A 20,669-nucleotide genomic window follows, 5' to 3' on the forward strand; every position below is an offset into this window, starting at 1 on the left:
TCAGCGACTAATCAGAGTATTGGTGATAAATTTTAAAACTCCAAACAAATTAGGTGTATAGTATCTCAGAAATTACCTTCCCATACTGGCCTGCTTATTTCCATGTCATTTGATAGAAGAGTCATTCTCTATGTCCAACTTCTAGAACTGGCATATTTGATTGGAATGACAGAATGACCACATCTAATGACTTTATAAGGCCTTGGTAAGACTGCACTTGGAATACTACATCCAGTTTTGGTCACCACAATATAAAAAGGATGTTGAGATTCTGGAAAGAGTACAGAGAAAACAAAGATGAGATTAGCCCCCAGGCTGGGGGCTAAAACATATGAAGAACAGTTGCAGAATTGGGTATGTCTAGTGTGAAAAGAAGGACCAGGGTGACATAATAGCAGTGTTCCAATATTTGAGGGACTACCACAAAGAAGAGGCGGTCAACCTATTTTCCAAAGTACTGGAAGGCAAGACAAGAAACAAAGAAAACTAATCAAGGAGAGAAGCAACCTAGAACTAAGAACTTTCTGACAGTGAGAACAATAAGCCAGTGGAACGGCTTGCCTTCAGAAGCTGTGGGTGCTCCATCACTAGAGATTTTAAAAAAGAGATTGGGCAGCCATTTGTTTGAAATGGTATAGGACAGTGATGGCTAACCTTTTAGCCGTTGTGTGCCAAAAGCGGGGGGGCGTGGAGGGGTTGTGCCCACGCGTGCCCATACCCATAATTCAGTGCACCCTGCCCCCACGCATGCGCGTGTGACACCCCTGCGCTCCTCCCGCTATTGGCATATGATGGCAAGGTGGGCCCAGTAGGCCCATTTTTCACCCCCAGGCTCCAGAGCCTTTCTAGGAGCCTGGGGAGGTCAAAAACAGCCTCTCCCCCCCTGGGGGCCCTTCAGAGGCTGGAAATAACCTGTTTCCTGACTTCTGGTGGGCCCGGAAGACCTGAAAATCATCTGGCTGGCACACACATGCGCACTGGAACTGAGCTAGGGCAACACACACGTGCCAACTGATATGGCTATAGATTCGCCATCACAGGTATAGGGTCTGCTGCTTGAGCAGGGGTTTGGACCAGAAGACCTTCAAAGTCTCTTCCAACTCTTGTTATTCTGTTAAACTCTGAAACTTTCTACCTTGGCAATAAATGGAGAAAGCACCTTACTATCTTTTTCCCTCAACTAACGAGACTTTTTGTTTTTTTTTAAAAAGTATTAGCAAAAACTACTGTCTGCTTCGTAATTTCTAAAAGATATTTTTGTGTTTTGTTTATATAGATTTTTTAGTATTCTTTTTTTTAAATATGTTTAACATTTTAAATGTTGCACTGAATTTAAGGTAATCAGCTTCTTGCATTAATGAGTGCATCAGAATGGTAAGATATAAATCTTTAAAGATACGAAAAAATGTTCTACTATGTTTTGTTTCATTTTCTAAGTGAATATTTTTTTTAGACATTTGGGATGACTTCATAATCAGTGATGCTCTTTAATCCTGTTTTCTGCCCTTTTTCTAACACCTCCCCAAACAATTCTGAGGAGGTACATTTAATTTTTTTTCACAGCAGATTTCTAGAATGTGAAAAGTACTGAGACACCTGAGATTAGCTCTATATCTTGTCTTGGAACTTTGTATACCTGTAAGGAATATTTTCTAACATATATACAGATTTGGGTGATCTATTTACAATGTATAGGTAGTCCTCAACTTACAACAGTTCACTTAGTGCCCTTTTGAAATTATAACAGCATTGAAAAAAGTGATTTATGACCATTTTTCACATTTATTACTGCTGCAGCATCCCTATGGTCACGTGATTTACATTCGGATGTTTGACAACTGACTCACATTTATGACAGTTGCAGTGTCCTGGGGTCATGCAATCCTCTTTTGCAACTTTCTGATAAGCAAAGTCAATGGGGAAACCAGATTCACTCTAACAACCATGTTACTAATTCAACAATTGCAGCAATTCACATAACAGATGTGGCAAGAAAAGTTGTAAAATGGAACTTCACAAATTTCTCACTTAGCAACATAAATTTTTGGGCTCAATTGTGGTCGTAGGTTGAGGACTACCTGTATTGTTTATTCTAAGGATTTTCTCTGTAGCCACATGTAATGCTGACGAGAGGGAAGAGATGGGTAAAATGATCATCAGCTTTTTAGAAAGTGGAGCCATTGTACTGAAGGAAAAACTCCTCCACACAGTAATCTGCTTTAGCTGCCCTTGTAAATCCCACTACTGGATATTTTGTTTTCTTGTCTCCAAGGATCCATGTATTAAAGGGGACAGTGAGGATAGCATGCCTAAGGCCCTCTGCTGCAGGATTTATACTGATACAGATGACAAATGTTTAATATGTGGCCAATTTATTGCTTTTTCCCCTCCCCCCCAGAATTTTCGCAGGCTCATTGTGAACATTATTCTGATGATAAAAGCATGCCGAGGATTCCGCAGCGCATTGAAAGGATTTGCAGGTTTTGACCTAATAGAGAAAGACTGTCGTCAGCAAATTGAAGGCGTAAGGGGTTCCACAAAAATAACTGAAGATCTTTTATTTATTATTGCTTTTTAACATTAACTTCCATTGGTATTCTATAATATAATCACAAACCATAAATATAAAATGGAATTATTTGTTAAAAACTAACATGGAAAGTATAGAATACTTTAAAGCCTTTTTTTATTTTATTTTACAGAATTCTATGTAAAATTAACTGCCATTCAATGTCTGCTTTTTAGGACATCAAAAGTGCCAATATTGTGTTTGATCGACATGAATTCAGCGTTTCAAAGGTATGAACAAGATATATATATATATATATTTGTTTTGCATCTGCAGTGACAGACAATTAGAACAAGGTAGGAATATAGCAGTAGGGAAACTGAACAAATATTTCTTCAGAAGATAAAAACAAGAACAACAATTCAAAATGTTTTGAGTCTGACCCAAAGTTTTAGTTGAGTTATTCCGTTTTGAGTTCAGGGTGAAATACACTGTCAACTTCCTGCATGCCGGTTATTGTTATTTAGTCCTGCTTTACAGAACCACAGTAGCAAAAACTTTTGTGTGTCTGCTGCAGCGGATTCAGTATTTGAGCTTGACTGGAGGTGAGTGTGAGATGCCTGAGGGAGGAAAGGTGTGCCAAAGAGTGAGTGGAATATACTGAAGTAGATGCACTTCAGTATGATCGAGCACGGGGACTAAAGGTTGTCTTCCCGAATCCTTGGATTGATTGGTATTATCTCTGCCACAATCTCTTAGTGACCATGTGGGCTGGGGAATGCTGGAATTATAGTCCAATAGCTCCATAGCAAAAGGCCAGGAGGGAAGGTTCATATAATTGCTGAACTGAAATCCAATTCACAGTCATCTGAGCCATTCCTGATACTTCATTAAAAATTAAAGGCAAACAGTAAACAGTATAGCTGAAGTATGGGAGTACCTGAGAGGATCTTATTTCCAACAGCATCTGCAGATGGGGGAGGGTGTCAAAATAATCAAGGACCCACCCCTTTTAAAGATGTAATACAGACCCAAATTCACTTTAATGTCCCCTCTCTCCTGCTGATGCTTCACTTATTACTTCCACAGCCGGCTTCTTTCTTAGTTGGAAGAATGCCTCAACAGTACACAAGCTTTTCCCCCATCATTACTTTCATTACTTCAAATTATTTGCATTAACTTAGGCTTGTTTCACAGGCTTCTTACTGTCTGTGGGATGGGAAGTGCTTGGGTGGATGGGTAAAGCTGTAGAAATTCTGAGGCCATCATTGCAATGGAACTTTATTGCTATTTTGTGAAGATGGAAATCACACAATTCTCCATGGAACTGAGAAGTAATTGCAAGGAGACCTGATAAAATACTGATCAAACTAGCAAGCAATAATAGAACTTTGAAGTTACATCTTTTAAAGGGAGGCAAAAGTAAAAGAGAGAACAAGAGAGGACTAATGATGCCTAGAGTGTTGAGAGAATGATATTGTCATCTTTTACTGCTGCCCCTGTGAATATTTATTTTAAAATGTATTTTATATTGCCTTCAGGAACATTTCCCTTTTAGAGCAATCCAAATAACTAAGAAGCCGCCAACATGGAGGACTGAATCAGAAATAAAGCACTTGCGCAACCGCTTACAGCTTTTAGAAAGTTTCCGCCAATATAGCCCAACGCTGCAGTATCTGTTGGCCAAAGTGATTCGCTTTGAACGGTAATCGGGAAGAGAAGGTGGGCTGGGGAAGATAATAATGGCTTTGGAGGAATCCAAACCAGATCTGTAGCTTTAAAATTCTCCAAGTATTCTAATTAAAGGTAATGTTCCATCAAGGTACCCAACATATTTTATTGCAGGAATTGGAATAGTCTAAGGCTGTGATGGCGAACCTATGGCACGCGTGCCACAGGTGGCACACGTAGTCATATCAGTGGGCACGTGAGCTCAGCTCTGGCGCGCGTGCACATGCCAGCCAGCTGATTTTTGGGTCTTCTGGGCCCACCAGAAGTAGGGAAACAGATTGTTTCCTGCCTGAGGAGGGCCTGGGGGGGTGGGGAAGGCCATTTTCTCCCTCCCCAGACTCCTAGAGAGGCCATTGAGCCAGGTGAGAGAGAAAAACGGGCCTACCAGACCATCGCGTGCCATGAGTGGGGGGGGAGGGGGGTTCGTGCATGCATGTGTGGGGGCAGGGCGCATAGAATTATGGGTGTGGGCATGCACGCACATCAGCCCCCTGCCCTCCCCTTCTGGCATGTGATGGCAAAAAGGTTAGCCATCACTGGCCTAAGGTATCCCCCTACTTTGCATTCTTCTGCTGTCGATATCACATAAGACCTTTATCAAAATCCTAGACAGTTTCTATGGAAAATTTTTGCAAGGTCTCAGTCTGCTTTCTGGAACTGTTGCCTGTATTCTCCCGACTCTCATTCACTCTGAAAAACTGCTTATCCTATTAACATTTCCCACAGTGCTCAGCACCTCTTTGTTGGTAATGGGGGGTTCTCCCCCAGCTGCTACCATTAGAAAAGATTGCAGCTGGAGGAGAGGAAATAATGCAGGTAGATCACCTTATCAGATATGATATATGTATTAAGTAATCTTCAGTACAGATCAGTACAATGTTTGCTTCCCAAACATTTGCTAAGTGGACATAGTTTCTTTAAACACGAAAGCTGGTTAGGCCCTGGGTTTTTTTCTATATTCTATATTCTTTTTTATATTCTCCTACAGTCCTGACCTACTGAAATAGAGTTATTGCCTTTCTAGCTACCCAAAGAGCCATTTATCTGAAACTAGACTGGCATAAAATTTACTGCCTTCATTGCCTATCTCTACCTTACCTCCACTGAATCTGTTCCAAGTTACTGCCCTATGGTAGCGTTGTAATTTTGCATGTGTCATTCAAATAAAGCAAAGTTATTTGTTTTCTGGCCCAGGGCTTCCTACGGCTTCCTAGGATTTGATAGAACACATCAAATTGTTTTTTGTTATCAAAAAGATAACAAAAAGTGTCTTTGATACTACTCAGAGTATCAGAAGAATTATTTTAGGCCAGGGTTCTAGTCCCAGAATGGCATCGTCTTCCGGTAGCATAAAAGGGAACACAGCAGCATCCTTCTGTTTTTGCTTCCCAGTAATTGCTAACTAGTGGTAGAAAGAAAAATCTTAAAACTTCTTCTACTTGTAGATCAGATCTAACCTGAGTATCTCATAGCTGCTTTTGTAGAGAAAAGAGTGAGACATTGGAAAGAGATACACTGAAGAATATCATTATTACAATGTCTAGATCAGGTGTTTTCCAACCTGCGGCTCATGGGCCACATGCAGCCCTGGTGAGCTAGTAATGCAAGCCCACAAGATTGTAAACTTTTAACATTATTGTGGGTTTATATACATTAACTATTATATATATATATATATTTATGTGAACCAAGACAATTCCGCTTGACTCATTGTGGCCCAGGCAAGCCAACTGTTTGGACATTCATGGTCTAGAATCTCAAGATTGTCTCTTTTTCTCCACTTTTTAAAGATATATAATAGCTGATTGATCCTGTCTTATATTTTTTTGAACCCTGAAATAAGCGCTTGGCCTTATTGCCATGCGCTCAAAAGCCTGATTGGGCTTATTATCAGGAGATGTCTTATTTTGGGGGAAACAGGGTATGTATAAATTTGAAAAATAAATAAATAAATCTACAATTGAAAGGGCATCAGGTCATGGAAAGCTAGTGAACTGTTGCTAGCGTTTTAAGTCTTCTTGTTCAGGTTCATTTTTGCTAGCTTGTGATGTCACCTGATGATCTGTTTTCCAGATTTGGCCGCAGAAGAGTGATCATAAAAAAAGGGCATGAAGCAACTGCCTTTTACTTCATTTATTGTGGTACAGTCGCTATCACGGATGATGATGATGGTAGCAGTGCCTTTGTGGAAACAGCTCCAACTACGATTCAGAGGGGTGCTTCTTTTGGTGTGAGTGTGATCTGCAACTGCGGTTCTCAACTTTTCAGTATTAGCAAAGAAAATGGTGTTCTCCATAATAGAAACATATGCACACACACACACTTTTTTCCACAAAGGAAATATCTATATAAGTTTACAAGCTTCAATAAATTTTATGCCTCTGAGCATTCTCAATATATAAGAATTATAGTATTGCTTTTCCAATTGAAGATGTTGCTCTTCTCAAGCATTGGGAAGTTTCAGCTTCAGAATCCAGCAGGTAGCATTGTCAAGTGAGATACCTTTCAGGGAAATTGATAATCAGAAAATCTTGTGAATGAGTTACAAAGCTAGGACAATGTAAAGTGCCCAGGGGCCATAAAATCCTTACAACAAAAATGAATTTTATATACATTTCAAAATCAAGTGGCATACTGTGAAGCCAACTCCATCATTCTGGATCATCTGTATTTCCTAAAGTGTTGTAGGATTCCAGATAAACTCAGAGGTATTACAGAGTAAAAATGATGGTGGATTCAGGAAGGCTTCTATTGATAGATTTACTCTGCTGCCTAGGCAAAAGGAAAGGCAAAGATGGGAAGAGCTTGAGTTTAGGAAATATGAAGGGGGAGTGGACCAGTGAGGAGGATGAGAAGAGAGAAATTAAATAAAAAGAAAGGGACCAGGTATATAATAGGAAAAGAGGAAGAATCAACCATGACAATATTTGCTCTCGTTTATCCCTTGCATATTAACAGGAAATTGCCCTTTTACAAAAAACAAAAAGAATTGCCACTGTTGTCTGTATGGAAGAAACGGAATTGCTGGTGGTAGATAAAAAGGATTTTTTTGCCTATAAACTAGATAAGGAACTTCAACGGGAATTCAAAGTTCGCTATGATTATTTGAGGTATTCCTTATATCATTCTTGTCCATTGTTTCCATGGTTTTGGCTTTGGTTCAACTAATCAACCTTTATAGAAAGAAGTCCATAGATAAGGAGTATTTCAGAAGAAGATCCAGGCAGCCACTTCTGGAAGGCAGAAGCTTCACCCTCTCTAAATCCCCACTCACCTGTTTCTGCAGTGCACTTTCCCCAATTATATTGCCTCAAGCATTCCTGTCCATTTGGACAGGAATGCTAGAGCATTTCAGATTATTGCAGTCTACCCTTCACAGTTCATGGCTTCTTTGCAGAGGTAGGAATATACCTGAAATTTAGCTCCAAGGCCTTTTAGACCTTCCCTTTACATTGCCTGTAATGTTTGCTTCACAAATCAAATGTTGCTGATTTGAAATTGTCAGGAACCACAATTTCCCAAACCTTTGAGAAAAATTGATTTCAGCCCTATAAGGTGGACCAGATCAGAAAATGGATTCCACAGAGAAGGCCAGAATTCTGCTTTATTGAGATGTGTGCTAGTAGCAAAAACTTGCAAGTCCACCTATGTTTTCCCTGCCATATCTTTTATGCTCCAGAGTCAAAGGGGAACTGGCCTGAGTATCTTCTTGTCTTGGGAGCTTAACACAAACTTCTTCTGCACCTGTTGTTTTCTTAACAGTTGCTGGATGGTTTCTCCAAGGTCATCTCCAAGACTCCCTACAGAAACCGGGCAGGAACTATTTCAATTTTTTTTCTTCCTGGGCTTCCTTTCTCTCTTCCTCCTCCTCCTCCTCCTCCTCCTCCTCCTCCTCCTCTTTATTTTGTCACCTATTGCTGTTAGCTTGGGAACAAGAGGGAAGAGCAGCAGCAGCAGTGATATATATTATTTAGAAGTTAAGCATCTGCTCCAGGCTTTATCATCATGTTCATTTTTCCAGAATACAGCACAGCATGCACATCGATATATAGGACATTTCAGAGACATTAAATGGTGGGTTGTATGTTGAGCTGCATAAAGCCAACAAAATAACAAATTTGTTTCAGGTGATAGACTTAGAAACAAGTGATTATTGGGTTTCCTTTGCCTGTGTTCCCCTTTATCTTTAATGGAATTCCATACATAGTGGAATAGACTTGAATTTAGAGGCAACATATCTCAGAGCCATAACTGAATGCTTTGATCTGTAGTTAGCCAAAAGTTTTCAATTTGTAGTTAAATAAATAGTTGATGAGAATAGCCACATTTTTTTTTCTATTTTCAGGGCTATAGATCTTTTTCAAACACTGCCTGATTCTTCAATAGATAAAATAGCTAATTACTGCAAAGTTGAGAGATTCTATTCTGGACAGGTGATTACCACTGATCTTGCAGAAACCCACTGTATGGTATTTGTTACCAAGGTGAGATTTACTTTAGTTTCATATTTTATAGTATGGTTTGCACCATTTTGTTTCTACTAGTTACAGTTTTTTTAAATCTACAAAATTTAAAAATAGATGGATTTGCACAGCAGTTACTAACTCAAAATCTATGAACCTATGATCTATGCAAAATTCAGATTCAGTGATGTTATATCTCGAACACCAACATCTAGTAAAGTTTTGCAGTCTTTTGAAAGGGAACCGTTAAAAATATATCCAAAGTAAGGGAATCCATTAGTACAGACTACCGGTGGTTCATGGATCATAGGTATCTATTTTAGGCCATCATGATGTCAAAATGATAACATGCATGTCATACTATCCCACAAATAACAGAATTATGTAATTTGCATCACTTGTACCATGTTGGACATAAATACATAAGTTGTATCTTCACCTGTGTTTCATAAAAGGATGGTGTCTTTTGACTCCTATGCATTCACCTGCATTCCTCTGTGCACATCTATGACTCGGCTTCTTCTACACTTCCAAATTGGAAGATGCCTTGATGATGTTAGGAACTGGTTGAGACATCTTTGCATAATGGCCTGCTTTAGCCTGAGAACCATTGATTCCACCTCACCAGCCTCAGCCTATATGCTTATACATAGCTTGTAGCCTGCAGCAATGGGATTATGCTAGTGAGAAAGAGCCCTATGGCCGAACATGATATGTGAAGATTGTCTTTTGTCTGAAAATGTCTTCTTTAAGACACTCCCCAGGCCATACCTGGTTTAAGGAAAATATCTATGCGACAGAATAGCTAGAACTTAAATGATTTTTCTCTTTAACAATAAGCATGTGCACAGCATAATTCGCAGGCAAAAAGTATTATCAGGTAGACATTTTTATTCTAGTATCTCTATTTTCTTCCCTCTTTCTCATAGCAAATACAATATTTATGCAAATCTGTGTCTTATTTTTCACACTTGTTCTAGGCGACCTGTTTCCCTCTATATTGACAATAAATACATGGTTCTGATGTTCTTAGCAATACATACACCCTCAATGAACATCTGTGAGGGATAGATGTTCTTTGTAATCTGGGCACAGACAGATACTACAACCATTCCTGTGGTTGGAAAAGATTAAAGATGGAAAGGATTTTGGTTATGGTTTGCACTCTGAGCTTGCTGTTTAGCTTCTGAACATTTCATTACCAGGCTAGGTAACATCATCAGTGGACTTTGTTTGAAGTGTCTTGTCTCATTTCTCTTCAGTTTAAATAGGTCTTGTGTGGTGGAATGGTCAGTCATGTAACTGGCTAGTGGCGTGGTATGAAAGTCAGCTGGTAAGGGGGTGGTCGGTTCTGTCACTGATTGGTCGTTCTGATGGTCTACTTTCTTATAGGCTCATATGCTGGTTCCAAATCCATATGTTTATAGATTGAACCTTTTGTAGAATGCCAGACTTCAGCAAATTGGTGTGCATGGCGAGTGTTGGCATGGCTGATGATTTTCATTCCGTCCCAGTCAAACTGGTGTTGTTCAGTGTCAATGTAAATTGAGATCAGTGATTTTTGGTGGTGTTACTTAACCTCTAGCCAATGATCATGAATCCTTGCTTTTAGTTGTCATCCTGTTTGTCTGATATGGTTACAATTGTTGCAACTGGTTTTGTATATTACTGTATTTTTCACCCTATAAGAGGGTGAAAATTTGGGTGCGTCTTATACACCAAATGTAGCCCCGCCCACCCACCTGCCCCCACCCTTTGGCCTCTACCTACCAGCAGTTTACCTCTTTGCAGCAAACAGCCTGTTTCAGCTTCAATTGTTCAGCCAACAATTAACCTCCTTGCAACAAACAGCAAACAGCCCATTTCAGCTTCAGCACCGCCTGATTAGCACATGCAGTTGATTGTTGGTTGGATTGGCTTCCCGACCCTCAGCTGTTTCAGGATGCAGAGGTTGCCAGTGCCTATTGTCATGCGGGCCTCCGCTGTTTGCTGCAAGGAGGCAAATTGCTGGGAGGCAGATTTTTTTTCTTGTGTTAATCAAGCTGTGCTAAAACGTAAATGAAACTAAAGCAGGTTGTTTGCTGTTTGCTGCAAGGAGGAAAATTGCTCGGAGGCAGGGGCAGATTTTTTTTCTTTTTATCCTCCCAAAAAAAAGGTAGGTGCGTCTTATAGTCTGGAGCATCTTATACTCCAAAAAATACGGTATGTTGCTAATGTCTTCCTTCTATATTTTGTCTTTGATCTTAAATAGCTCTTGTCAGAGCATGGACATGGGTTTGTGAGCCACCATTATTCCCAGGGGTTGTAGAATCTGAACAGCCATTTCTGATGTTCCTTTGGTGTATGGTAGGACTTGTTTCCGTGCTGTGATTGGATGAGTGGTCCGTTGGAGTTTGGATGATATGAATTGGAGTATGAAGTTTTTGGGATAGCCATTGCAGAGGGAGACACACTGCTTTTCTCAGTGACTTGGTGCGTCAGAGTGTCTCTGTGTTCTTCTGAAAAGGGTCTGGATGCAGCTTCTCTTGTGTGTGGTAGGGCAGTTGCTTGCGAAACTAAGAATCTGGTTTGCGTGTGTAGATTTTCGGTATATGCTGGTTGTTAGTTCACCGTTAACCTGTCTTCTTATGTCAATAAGAGGAAAGGGAGTCATTGGTCCTTTTCTTCCTCAAGTTGTTCTGTCCCCGTCTCACACACGCCAGGGGTTAAATAAAACTTGCAGACAATAAATTCCTTCGATAACAGGATTGGCAGCAACCCAGTAGCTGCTTGACAAGAACTTTACTCACAGAGGGAGGTGTTCCTCCTCCGTCAGATAAACCAAAACAAATACACAAAGTCAAAGAATTGTCAAGTCCAGTCCGTGTTAAATCCAAGGCAGGCAGATAACGTAGTTTCAGAGATACAATGCGACTCGCTAGTTGTTTAGTTTTGTCTGTCACAGAGTCTGAATGGCCACCACACCCTCTTTTATCCCCTGTGGGGTGTGGTCCAGTGACTCAGCTTAATCTCTGGCACGCCTCCTTTTCTGCTGCGTGCGCTTGTCTCTCCGACGCTGACGTGGATCCAGCCAAGACTTATCTCGGTCACTGTCCGACTGCGACTGCTTGGAGATACCTGGCTCCTGGCCAATCTCTTCTCCCTCGGGAGACACCTGAGAGGAGGGTCCTGGAGAGGGAGGCCTGGCCAACTCCTCTCCTTCACCTTCGGAGTCTTCTCCCTCCGATAAGATGGGCTCAGGGTCGGAGTCACAACACAAGTGTGAAACTGATCCCAGTGAACATGTTATTAAGTAGGTGGTGTCTTCTAGTTTGGAGCGTTTAATAATGACAAAAGTGTCATCCACGTAACGTACCCGAAATGTTGGCTGGATGGTCAGCAGGAATGTATGTTCAAGCTGTTGCATGATTGCATTTGCTATCAGGCCAGATATGGAAAGGATTTGTTTGTTTTTTAAAAAACTAAATATAGTTGAACTGGGGAGAAGCTGGGAGAGATAGGCTGAAAAAGAATGCAAATTAATAACCAAGTAGCCTCTGATTCAAGAGGTCTCCCCAGAAAGCTGGAGGATATTATGTAATGAAATAGGGGAACTTTTAATTAAAGAAGTTGCTATTTTCTGTAAAAATGGATAAAATTCCACTCAGCAAATTATATTAGATTGTGTTGTGGCCCCGCCCTCTGAGCCTGTCCCATCGGAGGAAGAAAGCTCCGAGCATGAGGAAGAGGAGTCAGCCAGGCCTCCCTCTCCAGGCCCCTCCCCTCTGGCATTGTCTCAAGTGCCAGTCGAGGGAGAGGAGACAGCTGATTCGAGTCAAAGTGATAATGAAACATCATTCCTGGACGCACGCCTCCGAAGGCGTGATAAACGTTTGCAGCAGCTTGGGAGGCGTGCTAGGGATTAGCACTGAGTCACTGGACCACACCCCAGAGACTATATAATAGAGGGTAGTGGTCAAAGGATCCTTGTGACGAACAAAGCAAAACCTTGGAGTCACTAAAGCCTCGTCCGGAACTGCTGGGAGGAATATTATTTCTGTTTGGACTTTCTTGAACGTTCGTATCTTATCTGTCTGTTTGTGAAAATAAAGACCCTCGGCAGACGGTGTGTCTATCGCTGCCAAGTCGGAGATAAGACCTGGGTGCGTTCCAAAGTGTTTCCTTAACCCTCGACTGGCTGTGTGTGTGTGTGTGTGGGTACGGGGACAGATCATCTTGTTCGTCACCCCATACTCCATCGTTAACCCACGATGGACCAACAGCTGCAGCAGCAGATACAGCAGATGCTGGAGGCCAATCAGCTTCTGCAACAGCAAGTAGCACAGCTAACTGCCCAACTTGCTTTGGGAAATGCTCCTGCAGCTCCACCTCCTCCCCCTCCCCGTCCGAGATGCCCAGTGAACGTGCCAGATAGGTTTTCTGGGCAGCAGGAGATGTTTCCGGCCTTCTTGGGACAATGCCAACTGTTTATGGCGATGAGGCCGGAGGATTTTCCGGATGACCGGGCTCGGGTGGCATTTGTTATCAGCTCCCTCTCTGGCACTGCCGCCCGATGGGCCACGCCCCTGTTGTTGCAAGATAGCCCCTTGCTCCTGGACTTTCAGGGCTTTTTACAACACCTGCGCACCATGTTTGAGGACCCCCTCCGGGTGCAGACGGCAGCGAGGCGCATCAAGGACCTCCGCCAAGGCAAGCGCCCCCTGCAGGACTATATTGCAGAGTTCCGACTGCTAGGTCAGGATTCGGCTTGGAATGAGGTGGCGCTGATGGACGCTTTCCAGGACGGCCTTTCCGACGAGATGCAGGACGAGCTGGTTCGTGTGGAGGCGCCACCGACCCTCGACGCACTGGTGACCCAATGCCTGCGCATCGACGCCCGCCTGCAACGGCGACGGCCCCGTCGGGCTCTTCCGGAACCACCGACAGCATCGGCACCCCCGCGTTTCGCACCGACAGCGCTCCGGACCGCACAGCGTTTTGTGGCGACGGCTGAGGAGCCCATGGAGCTCGGAGCAGCCAGACCTCAACTGACGGCCCAGGAGCGGATGCGGAGACGTCAAGGGGGGTTGTGCCTCTATTGCGGCGAGGCGGGACATTTTGCCGCCTCGTGTCCCCGGAAGCGGAGTGGACCGCTCAAGCCTGTTCCGGAGTCTCGACGCGACCAGCCGGGAAACGGGCCAGGCCTGGCCTAGGGGAAACTCTGGGTCAGGCACGTGACCATGCCCCGCCGGAGTCGGCGGCTGTGGACTGTGAGCCCCCTCGGCACCTGATTTTGAACACCCGGGTGTTGTTGGCTAACCGGTCGGAGGGGCTCCAGGCGCACGCGCTGGTGGACTCGGGGGCCACCACGAACTTTATGGACCAGGCCTTTGTGGCCCATTACAAAGTCCCCTTGGTTCCAGTGGACCCTCCGTTGAGGGTCGAAACTATAGATGGGCAGGAACTCGTGGCGGGACCCATCAAAACCGCTACCCAGCCCTTGCGCCTCGCCATTGGAAACCACGAGGAGGCGATCCAGTTTTACGTAACGGCGGATTTGCACTTTCCCTTGGTCCTGGGGATGGCCTGGCTTCGGGCGCACGACCCTCAGGTGGCGTGGTCGAGAAACGCCATCTCGTTCCCGAGCCTGCAGTGTGTCGACCACCTTCGCCACACCTGCGCCGGCCAGGACGTCTCTGCCCCAAACGCCTCCTTGCCTCCGGAGCTGACGCCCTTCGCCGACGTGTTCAGCGAGAAGGAGGCGGACCGCTTGCCCCCGCACCGACCCTACGACTGTGCGGTGGACCTAATGCCCAACGCGCCCCTGCCCTCGGGACGCCTGTACTCCATGTCGGAGCCCGAGCTGGCCGCCTTACGGGACTTTCTGGAAAAGAACCTGGCCCGTGGGTTCATCCGGCCTTCGACCTCCCCGCTCTCGGCCCCGGTCCTCTTCGTTAAAAAGAAGACGGGGGACTTGCGCCTGTGTTGCGACTACCGGCGCTTGAACGCCATCACAGTGCGAAATCGCTACCCCCTGCCGCTGATCCCGGAGCTTATGGAGAGGTTGCGGGAGGCCTCGATCTTCACTAAGCTCGATCTCCGAGGGGCCTACAACCTGGTGCGCGTGAGAGAGGGGGACGAGTGGAAGACGGCGTTCGGCACTCGGTACGGACACTTCGAGTATACCGTCATGCCGTTCGGATTGACCAACGCCCCCGCGGTCTTCCAGCATTTGATGAACAATGTGTTCCGGGACATGCTGGATCGGTTCGTGGTGATCTACTTGGATGACATTTTGATCTATTCCCGGACCCCGGAAAGTCACCTCCAGCATGTCCGCCAGGTCCTGCAGCGCCTGCGGGAGCACCAGCTCTATGCGAAGTTGGAGAAATGCTACTTCTTCCAGACTTCCATAGAGTTCCTCGGGCACATCATCACCCCCGAGGGCATCGCGATGGACCCGCGCAAGGTGGAGGCCTTGCGCAGTTGGGAACCCCCGCGTCGGGTGAAGGACGTCCAGCGTCTGTTGGGATTCGCCAACTACTATCGGACCTTCATTCCGGGCTTCGCCACCCTGACCTTGCCGTTGACCCAGCTCCTTCGGAAGAAGGTCCCGTTCCAGTGGGGGCCCCCGCAGCAGCAGGCCTTCGAGGTCCTCAAGCAGGCCTTCCTCACGGAGCCAGTCCTGAGGCACCCCAATCCACACCGTCCGTTCGTGGTGGAGACGGACGCGTCCAACGTGGCGATTGGGGCGGTGCTGCTACAGGCTCCGGTGGATGGCGGCACTCTTTTTCCCTGCGCATACTACTCCCGGAAACTCAACCCTTCCGAGCGCAACTACACCATCTGGGAAAAGGAGTTGCTGGCCATCAAGGCCGCGTTCGAGGCTTGGCGACATCACCTCGAGGGGGCCCGACACCAGGTGGAGGTGCGGACGGACCATCGGAACCTGGAGCACCTCACCACGGCCAGGAAGTTGAACCAGCGGCAGATCCGGTGGTCGTTGTTTTTCGCCCGGTTCAACTTCCACGTCACATACATTCCGAGCAACCTCAACCAGAGGGCGGACGCGCTATCCCGTAAGCCGGAATACTTTTGCCCCAAGGACTCCCTTCCCCCCCGGACGGTGCTGCCAGCGGACTCCTTGGCCGCGGTCCAGGAACCGGTGGACCTGCGGGCTCAGGTGCTGGAAGCGCAGCGACAGGATGACTGGTCGCAGCAGCGGAGAGCGGACGTCGGTCCCGCGTCCCCATGGACCGTGGAGGAGGGCTTGCTCAGACACCGGGGTCGGCTGTACGTGCCCACGAGTCCGCTCCGAGCCCTCGTCATGAACCAGTGCCATGACAACCCCGCGGCGGGGCACTTCGGCTTCTTTAAGACTTTGAACCTGGTGACGCGGACTTTTTGGTGGCCTCGGGTACGGCACGACGTGCACGCCTACGTGACGTCCTGTGTGACGTGCCGACAGGCCAAAGCCGCGTCCGGTCCCCCTCCCGGACTCCTCCAGCCGCTGCCGACACCGGAGAGACCGTGGGGAGCCATCTCCATGGACTTCCTGACAGACCTGCCCGTGTCCGCTACGTACACGACCGTCCTCGTGGTGGTGGATGCGCTCACGAAGATGGCACATTTCATCCCGTGCCGCGGCCTGCCCTCGGCCCGCACCACGGCTCGCCTGTTCCTGCAACATATCTTCCGCCTCCACGGCCTGCTGGACCGGGTGGTTTCGGACCGCGGGGCCCAGTTCACGGCCCGCTTCTGGAAAAGCCTGATGGCCGCGCTGGAGGTGCAGGTGTGCCTGTCGTCGTCGCACCATCCGGAGACTGACGGGGGCACGGAGAAGGTCATCGGCATACTGGAGCAGTACCTCCGCTGTTTTGTCAACCAGCAGCAAGACAACTGGGCCGAGTACCTTCCCCTGGCGGAGTTCGCCTTTAATAACTCCCAACACACCTCCACCCAGATGACCCCGTTCCATGCCAACGTCGGATACCATCCACGGCTTTTCCCGTTGACCATCATGGACTCCCCTGTTCCTGAGACCCGGGACTTCCTCTCGGAGCTGCAGGCGGTGCAGCAACTGGTGCGGCGGCAGCTGATCCGGGTGAAAGAGGATTATAAACGGTTCGCCGATCGCGCCCGCCGGGAGACGCCACCGCTGGAAGTAGGAGATCGGGTGTGGTTGTCCACGAAACACCTCCCCACGGACCGGCCGGTGAGGAAACTGGCCCAACGCTTTATCGGTCCCTTCCCTATCGAGGCGGTCATCAATCCGGTGGCCTACCGGTTGACTCTACCCCGCTCCATGCGGCTCCACCCTGTTTTTCATCAGTCCCTCTTGGTCCCTGAGGCCCCCGCGAGCCATCTCCGCCGCCCGCCGACGCCTGTCCCCCCAACCGCAGCCGACGAGGACGACGCCTCGACGTACGAGGTGGACAGTATCCGGGACTCCCGTTGGCTGAAGGGGCGCTTCCAATACCTCATCGCCTGGAAGGGGTACGGGCCCGAGGATTTCACCTGGGTGGACGCGTCTGCTGTTCAGGCCCCTGACCTGGTGCGGGCTTTCCACGAACAGTTCCCGTCCCGACCCCATCCCGACCGTCAGACCCGGGGGAAGGGCCCTGCGGTGGGGGATAGTGTTGTGGCCCCGCCCTCTGAGCCTGTCCCATCGGAGGAAGAAAGCTCCGAGCATGAGGAAGAGGAGTCAGCCAGGCCTCCCTCTCCAGGCCCCTCCCCTCTGGCATTGTCTCAAGTGCCAGTCGAGGGAGAGGAGACAGCTGATTCGAGTCAAAGTGATAATGAAACATCATTCCTGGACGCACGCCTCCGAAGGCGTGATAAACGTTTGCAGCAGCTTGGGAGGCGTGCTAGGGATTAGCACTGAGTCACTGGACCACACCCCAGAGACTATATAATAGAGGGTAGTGGTCAAAGGATCCTTGTGACGAACAAAGCAAAACCTTGGAGTCACTAAAGCCTCGTCCGGAACTGCTGGGAGGAATATTATTTCTGTTTGGACTTTCTTGAACGTTCGTATCTTATCTGTCTGTTTGTGAAAATAAAGACCCTTGGCAGACGGTGTGTCTATCGCTGCCAAGTCGGAGATAAGACCTGGGTGCGTTCCAAAGTGTTTCCTTAACCCTCGACTGGCTGTGTGGGTGTGTGTGTGGGTACGGGGACAGATCAGATTGTTTCTTTCTGTTTTCTATGTGCTGCTAAGTTGCACTTAAAGTTCTTATTTCTCCGTACAAGTTAGGATGCCATCTTTTTCACCGGGCAAAAAGAACTTAATTTTATTTTTAGTTTTCTAGTAAGTCTACAATATAGAATTCTGAGGACTCCTATTGACCAGGAAAAAGCATTCACTGAGAACTGACAAGGCCATTTATTATTTTCCTAGAACTGTCAGGTCCCAAACCAAGCATAACATGTGACAATTCTTCTAAGCTAAGTTTTTTTTTTAATTTATTATTTCACACCTACAGACAAAATCTTGCCAGATTAAGGACTCTATCTGCAACCACAATACACTCTGTGAACTAATAAGGAGGGGCTGTCTTCACTCTATTTCTCTCACACATGACGTTTGGGCTAAGTTGTCCTTTACTCTTGTGCAATGCGCCCTTTCCTTCTAAGGATCCACCTTCTCACTACATTCCATCATAGAACATTGTCTATACTTTTGTAATTTTATTTTAAGGTAAAACAGGTTTCATGTATATATCTTTTTTAAAAAAAAAATTCTTTAATTTTTGTGAGGTTGGCCTATTTCCAGGTTCAAAGCCTTCAGTCAGTGCCTCTAAGCTATATAGTTGCATTATAGCCATTATTTCAAGTCCCTTTCATTTTTACCTTTTAATTGACAAAAAGACTATACAAATTGTGAGAGTTCTACTTTCTCATACAGTGGGATTAGAGAGAGAGTGACAAGAGCAGTAGCCCATGAAAATAGGCTGCGACAGTGGAAACCACCAAATCATTCCCCTTTTGTGTTGGAGGCACATATAAGGCGCTTCCAGTTTGAAAGGATTAGCTGGTGACATCACTGTTGCCCGTGGGATGCCCGTGGGGGCTCCTTTCATGTCCCTGTCAAGGAGCTGGAGTGTATGATGGGAGCTCATCTCACCATGCAGCAGCACTCAGGTCTTGCAGCATCGTAACTATGGGAGCCACCATGCTCCCACTAAATCATTATCTCAGGGTAAGAGACAGTGCCAGAATTTGAAGAACTGGGAGATCACCAATTGTTCAGCCCACATTGTTCAGCCATTTCTGCTATCCAAATAGTTTTGGGCCTGAGGCAAATTTCATTCAGCAGAATCTTTTGCTCAGCTGAGCAACTATCCATGATTAAATCCGTACTTGAAAAAAACCAACAATTAAAAAACCCTAGATATTATGAATATTGTTTTATAAGAAATACTTTAGCCTTACTCCTTCACGAGGACAGTAGGTCTCTTCTAAGATAATGTTTCTTTGATACATATAATTGCAGTACTGTATACCTTTTATTCCAAAATAATCATTTTAGTCACAAGCAAGTATATGCCGACTTAATCAGTTCATTCTCAGGTGAGTAACTGCTTCCAAGTCATACAAACTCTTTTGTAATGAAATACAAACTGAACCACTTCCAAGTCTTTCCACAGGATTGACCCCCTTTGCTTTAAATTATCTTTAATTTTTAAAATTCCCTTTTCTGTCTGAAAATGAAAGAAAAATACAGAGATGAGCACTGATCCTACCATTAAGCAAAATGAGATGATTGTCTTAAATGGCAGAACTTAACAAATACATATTATTTTTCCTTCTTAACTATTTTATTGGGTTTGGTTGTGACAGATAATGATACCCCATTATCAGTGTTGATATTTAAGTTAAGCATTCTGCTGCCAGTGGAGCAAAGCTAACACTTTATGCAGAAAAATATTGTGGTTGGGAAGTGATATTCTATTAAACCTCTCAGTAAGAAGCAATTGCTGCTCTTATTGAGAGGTTACCAAATACAAGCAAACCAAAACTATTTATTAGCCAATTTAGGCTTATTAGGACCAAATTATCCCCCTACTTCTGAGTACCTCAAGGATGTTACCACTGGAAGTAAAGACTTAAAAATTGGACCTGTTTATTGAGAGGTGGAGAGAGGGATAAAAGTAAAATAGGTGAGTTAAATCTATTACCTAGAGAGAGTTGTTATAGTTATTTTAGCTCTTAAACATAAACATTTATTAGATGTTGTTTAAAAATAAAAAAAAAGACCTCTCTGTCCATGATAATTTATTGCTGAATTTAGGTGCTCTTGGGAAGCTCCATGAATATAATGGGATATGCAAATAACCTCGAAGAACAGGAGGAAGAGCAGCCAAGGAAACCCTCAGATAAGAGAAATCTTGGTTCTGAGGTAGAAATGTAATTTAAGAAAGGATTCAGAGTTGACCCTCCCTAGTTCTCTTTAGCATAAAGTTGGATGGGGATAAATTACTTTCAGACTTGCAAGATTCTGTTATTGTAACCCACTGGTCTACTTTGAACTGTCAATGAACCCCCAAATAGAATCTTGGATCATATATGGACTCTGTATCACTTTGTTAATTACTGGTTTAGATACTGATTTTTAAAACTCTGACTGATAATTTAGGTGAACAAATTTTTCGATAGTATAAGCTGCTCACATTTGTTCATTCATTCACCTCACAGACCTCCATTCAACCAGACAAATCAACTGCTTTTTATTTTTGTTTTGTTTCATCAGGGCATTTGTGAAGTATTGCGACTTGTTAATCTCAGCACTTGTCCATCTTATCAAAAATGGATCGCCAAACAGCTGCATTTTCCCAAAAACAAAATATCCACAAAAGAAAGGCAGCATATGGATTCTGGTATGTTACATGTTGACTTTTATAAAGGTGTAATCCTTGTAAACACAACGTATAGCAATGGTATTGGTCTTACAATCCAAATAATTAGTTCTTTGTGGGCAAAATATT

The 20,669-nt window shown here is 45.3% G+C and overlaps 1 protein-coding gene across 1 annotated transcript in view; it reads left to right on the forward strand.

The window, feature by feature from the left end:
* CNBD2 (cyclic nucleotide binding domain containing 2) overlaps positions 1 to 20,669 on the forward strand; it is a 35,584-nt gene that overhangs the window by 3,055 nt on the left and 11,860 nt on the right. Inside the window, exons 3-9 of the mRNA XM_060688106.2 lie at positions 2,399 to 2,524; positions 2,746 to 2,799; positions 4,051 to 4,214; positions 6,314 to 6,470; positions 7,199 to 7,350; positions 8,586 to 8,724; positions 20,435 to 20,561. Of these exons, the coding sequence (XP_060544089.2) occupies positions 2,399 to 2,524; positions 2,746 to 2,799; positions 4,051 to 4,214; positions 6,314 to 6,470; positions 7,199 to 7,350; positions 8,586 to 8,724; positions 20,435 to 20,561 (919 nt within the window). The remainder of the gene's footprint in view (positions 1 to 2,398; positions 2,525 to 2,745; positions 2,800 to 4,050; positions 4,215 to 6,313; positions 6,471 to 7,198; positions 7,351 to 8,585; positions 8,725 to 20,434; positions 20,562 to 20,669) is intronic.

This window comes from Pantherophis guttatus, chromosome 1 (assembly GCF_059756535.1).
Source record: "Pantherophis guttatus breed Tessera chromosome 1, ASM5975653v1, whole genome shotgun sequence".
Lineage (NCBI taxonomy): Eukaryota > Metazoa > Chordata > Lepidosauria > Squamata > Colubridae > Pantherophis > Pantherophis guttatus.